This window comes from Monoraphidium neglectum (genome assembly GCF_000611645.1).
Source record: "Monoraphidium neglectum strain SAG 48.87 unplaced genomic scaffold scaffold04746, whole genome shotgun sequence".
Taxonomy (NCBI): domain Eukaryota; kingdom Viridiplantae; phylum Chlorophyta; class Chlorophyceae; order Sphaeropleales; family Selenastraceae; genus Monoraphidium; species Monoraphidium neglectum.
The window spans coordinates 1-3,919 of NW_014008883.1; the positions used below are offsets into that span (position 1 = coordinate 1).

The 3,919-nt window shown below is 66.0% G+C and overlaps 2 protein-coding genes across 2 annotated transcripts; one reads left to right on the plus strand and one right to left on the minus strand.

The window, feature by feature from the left end:
- Positions 1 to 453: 453 nt before the first annotated feature.
- On the minus strand, positions 454 to 1,320 carry MNEG_14765 (hypothetical protein; the record flags this gene model as incomplete). The annotated part of the gene is made up of 1 exon (XM_014036763.1): positions 454 to 1,320. A coding segment is annotated over one exon (867 nt), but the record flags the coding sequence as incomplete, so codon positions are not given.
- Positions 1,321 to 1,806: 486 nt separating this feature from the next.
- On the plus strand, positions 1,807 to 3,693 carry MNEG_14766 (hypothetical protein; the record flags this gene model as incomplete). Its single annotated transcript, XM_014036764.1, has 5 exons — positions 1,807 to 2,052; positions 2,281 to 2,421; positions 2,867 to 2,962; positions 3,313 to 3,588; positions 3,688 to 3,693. 5 exons carry the CDS (start codon positions 1,807 to 1,809, stop codon positions 3,691 to 3,693), a joined length of 765 nt encoding a protein of 254 aa, XP_013892218.1.
- Positions 3,694 to 3,919: the final 226 nt, after the last annotated feature.

Genomic DNA, 3,919 nt, shown 5'->3' on the forward strand with positions numbered 1-3,919 from the left:
CCACCGAGTGGCGCCCCGCGACCCCCAGGGCGCCCAGGAGGCTCTTGGTGGTGAACACGCTCATGGCGCCGCCAAAAAAGTACTGCACCCCGCGCCAGGCCATGTAGTTTGCGTACTGCGGCGCCACGCTGTCGGGGAAGCCCTGCGGGGCGCCGACGGGCACGCGTGGGTGGGAGTGCGCGGGGGGGTTGCGTGGCTTGCACGTGCGCGCCTGTGCATTTGTTGTGCATGTGCGTGTGTGCGAAAAATCGTTCCGTTCCTACTTCTCCGGCGCAGCGCTCAGCGCGCATGCTGCTGCTCAGCAAAGCAACCCAATGTGCACACTCCCGCACATGCACAATTATACACGCACACACACACGCACACATATGCGCGCGCATGCACACTCACTCTCTCCCTCTCCATACTATTTATCTATCCCAACCTCTCATCCCTCCCTTCGCCGACCCGCACCTGCGGCAGCAAATAGCTCTTCACTAGCTCCTTCGCACGCCCCTGGTGCGTCTGCTCGTCTTCCACCATGTCGAAGCCGTGCCAGTGCCGCCCGCCCTCGTAGCCGCACCGCAGCCGGTACACCCGCCGTCGGCCCCCCTCCAGCGCCTCGACGCACACCACGTCATCCCCCTTGTCGTCCTGCGGTGCGTCGCCCTTGCGCCGGTGCCGCAGCTGGTTGCGCTGCACGCCCTCCGGCGGGGCGCCCGCGCAGCCGCCGGCTGCGGCGGTGACGGCAAGCACCGCCTGGGGGTGGGGCTGGGAGTGCTTGGCGCCTGGGAGGCTGCTGCTGGCGGCGGCGATGAGCGTGGTCGCCGCGGTGGTTGCGGCAGCGACCAGCATCTGGCCGCTCGGCACGCCCTTGCCGCTCGCGGGCGCCGCCGCCTGCTCCTGCTGCTGCCGCTGCTGCTCCTCAAGCTGCTTTGCGGAGAGGGGAAATCGCCTCTGCGCCGCCCGCTGCTGCTTCTGTGGCTGCTGCTGCTGCTGCTCCTGCTGCTGCTGCTGAGGCAGCTGCTGCTGCTCCTCAACATGCTGCTGCTTGTCCCCTGCATGGTGCCCCCTTTTGCCGATGCGGAGCCATGCCAGTGGCGCGCCACGGGGACGGTGGTGGCGAAGGAGACCACGGGGCCGCCCCTCCTGCTCTATTCGCAGGCCGCCGAGCAGCTGCTGCGCATGCTGCACCAGCATTTGCTGCGCGTGCCACATGTCTGAGTCGGCGCCCGCTGGCTTCAGCGCCGAGATGGTAGCGAAGGTGATGCGGCACGCGGCCGGCGTTGCGACGGTCACTGCGGCTGCATTGGCGTCCTTCCGCCGACGACGTGCAGACATCCTGCCCCGTTGCCCAGCGCTGCTGATGCCTATCAATCAACACTATCCCTTTAAGGGGTGGTCGGACCAGATGAGTCCCGCAGTGGAGCTTACGCCTAACGCCAGGCGTCGGTCTGCGGCTGTCCACGCAAGCGGGATATGAATGCACCTCACATACAATTCATAGGGTTGTGATGTTCGATTGAGAAAATCAGACCAGGCAGAACATGTGACTTTACAGTAAACGGTATGATCCAGCTAGGCGAGTATTTGTAGTTGCAGATAATGCTCTCAAGCAGTGCAGCTGCGCGAAAGGTGTTGGTCGTAACAAATGCAATTGTAGATGTTGCATCACGATGGATGGGACAACTCCGGGATTGTCCACATCACTATGTCTATGCTTACTATCTTTATATCAGCGCAACCGCCATTGTCAGAGGCTTTCATAAACAATAAGAACATCCCACGTGACGCCTATGTGATCTCATCCCGCTAGATCTAGAGACAATGGCGCAGCGGCAACCGCAGCAGGCACCCGTACGCAAGCGCATAACGCCACAATTGGTTCACCCTTTAGATCCGGGCGACGCCTCGCCCGCCGACGCCGCTGGGGCCGTGTCGTCAGCGGTGTCGGTCTGGCGCATTGCGCCCGCCGTCGCGCCTGCAGACCCTGACGCATTCTCTAAGCTGGGCCCAGGCAGGCGAATATATGTGGATCTGGAGGCTTGCGGCCACATAGCGGACTGGCGGGCGGTGAGCTGGCGCGCTGCTGGGTTGCACCAGCGCGCGTCTGCGGCCATGCATCGCGAACGGCAGGCGATTCGCTGCGCGCTGCGCTTCGTTGCACGCCTTGATATGTAGCATGCAGTCATCCACCCGCCATGCATACCGTGCTGCCGCGGCGACCCCCGGCAGCTGTGCCGCTTCGAGCGCCGCCCCTGCGCTCCGCCCTGACCTGCCTCCCCCCTTGGCCCGGCGCAGCTGCTACGCAAGCGAGGCGTGAGCCTAAAGGCGCAGCAGCAGGGGGTGATCGAGGCGCAGGAGCACCACCAGCAGCAGCAACAGGGCCAGCAGAATCCACTACAGCCGGCGCCAACAGGCCTAGCCTCGCCCCGCGGAGCGGTGAGATGCGGAGCTCACGCGCGCCGGGCGCTCCGCCGCACCCTTGGCCAATCCTTTGACGTGGCGCGTACGACTGCCGCACACAGCGCTCCATGCGACGCGGCACACGTGGCCTGAGATTCTCCAGGGAGGTTGGTGGCGCTGCGCGCTCCCGCGCCCAAGCCGTGGGCGTGAGCCCACCCCTCACCGCCCGCGCCTGCCTGGCCCTGGCTCTCAACACAGGGCCCAGGAGCGCAGCGGCGCGCCCCCCACAACCCCTTGGACGGCATTATTGAGAAGCTGACGCGCAACTTCCAGGCAAGACAGCGCCGCTTCCCGCCTGCGCCACAGCAGCGTGGCCCCTCCCTGCTCTGCTCTGTCTCTGGTAGTTCATTAGGGGTTGGACGAGCGCGCATGCGCTGGGATTGCAGTGACGCTAGTGACCGGTTTGTGCTCACTGCCGCAGGCCATAAGCTCGGATGAGGAAGGCGACGACGCGCGGAGCGACAGCGAAGGGAGCGGCAGCGGTGGCAGGGACGCGGAGCAGGGGTCGGCTGAGGAGGTGGGGGCGGCTGCTCGATGGTCGTCGGGGTGTGTGTGTGTGTGTGTGTGTGGACAGGCTCACAGAAAGGTGGCGCACATGTCGACAGCTGCCTGCGCCAAATTCCAATGCACGCCGTCACGCTGTTGTTGGGAGTCACGGTGGCGCTTTGCGGTAGCATGAGCGACGCAACTCGTCTGCGACGCGCAGAGCGCACGCATGCAGCCACACTGGGTTCCTGGCACTCCGCCATGAGCGCTTGATCAATGTCCTGAGCGCGCCTGGCGGCGCCCGCCACGCACAACCGCGCCCGACCGCGCCCAACCGTGCCCAACCGTGCCCACCTGCACGCGGCCCGCCCGCCCCCCCAGGACGGGGAAGGCAGCGGCGACTCCAGCAGCGGGCAGGACAGCGACTCAGACCCGGCCGGCGCAGCGGCCGGCGGCGAGGGCGCTGGGGCCGCCGCCGCGGCAGGCGGCGGCGCCGGCGCCGACAAGGGCGGCCGGAAGCGGGGCAAGGGCGGGGGCGAGTACTTGAAGGAGGGCTTTGTTGCGTACGATGACGACTTCATTGATGATTCCGAGGTTGTGATGTACAAGGGCAGCAAGAGGGCCAAGGCCAAGTACTCGGGGTTCTTCGTCAGCACGGTGGGTGACGCGCCAGACCAGATTAGATCATATCAGATGTTGGGGTGTCCGCATCAAATCGCTTGCTCAACGCGGGGCCGCACGGCCGCTGCGACGCAGGTGTGAGCAGGGTTCCCGCGATTCCGGCGTCACCGGCCTTGGTTACCCGGACCCGCCGGGACGCCGGCAGCGATTGCGTGCACATTCGCTACAACATCGTATCCAATGCAGGGGGATATTGATGCGGAGGAGGAGGAGGGCGCGGGTGCGCCGGCGGCAGACGAGCAGACAGGGGCTGGAGCCGCCGCCCCCCCGCAAGGAGCGAGCGCCGCGCTGCAGAAGCGCCCCGTGG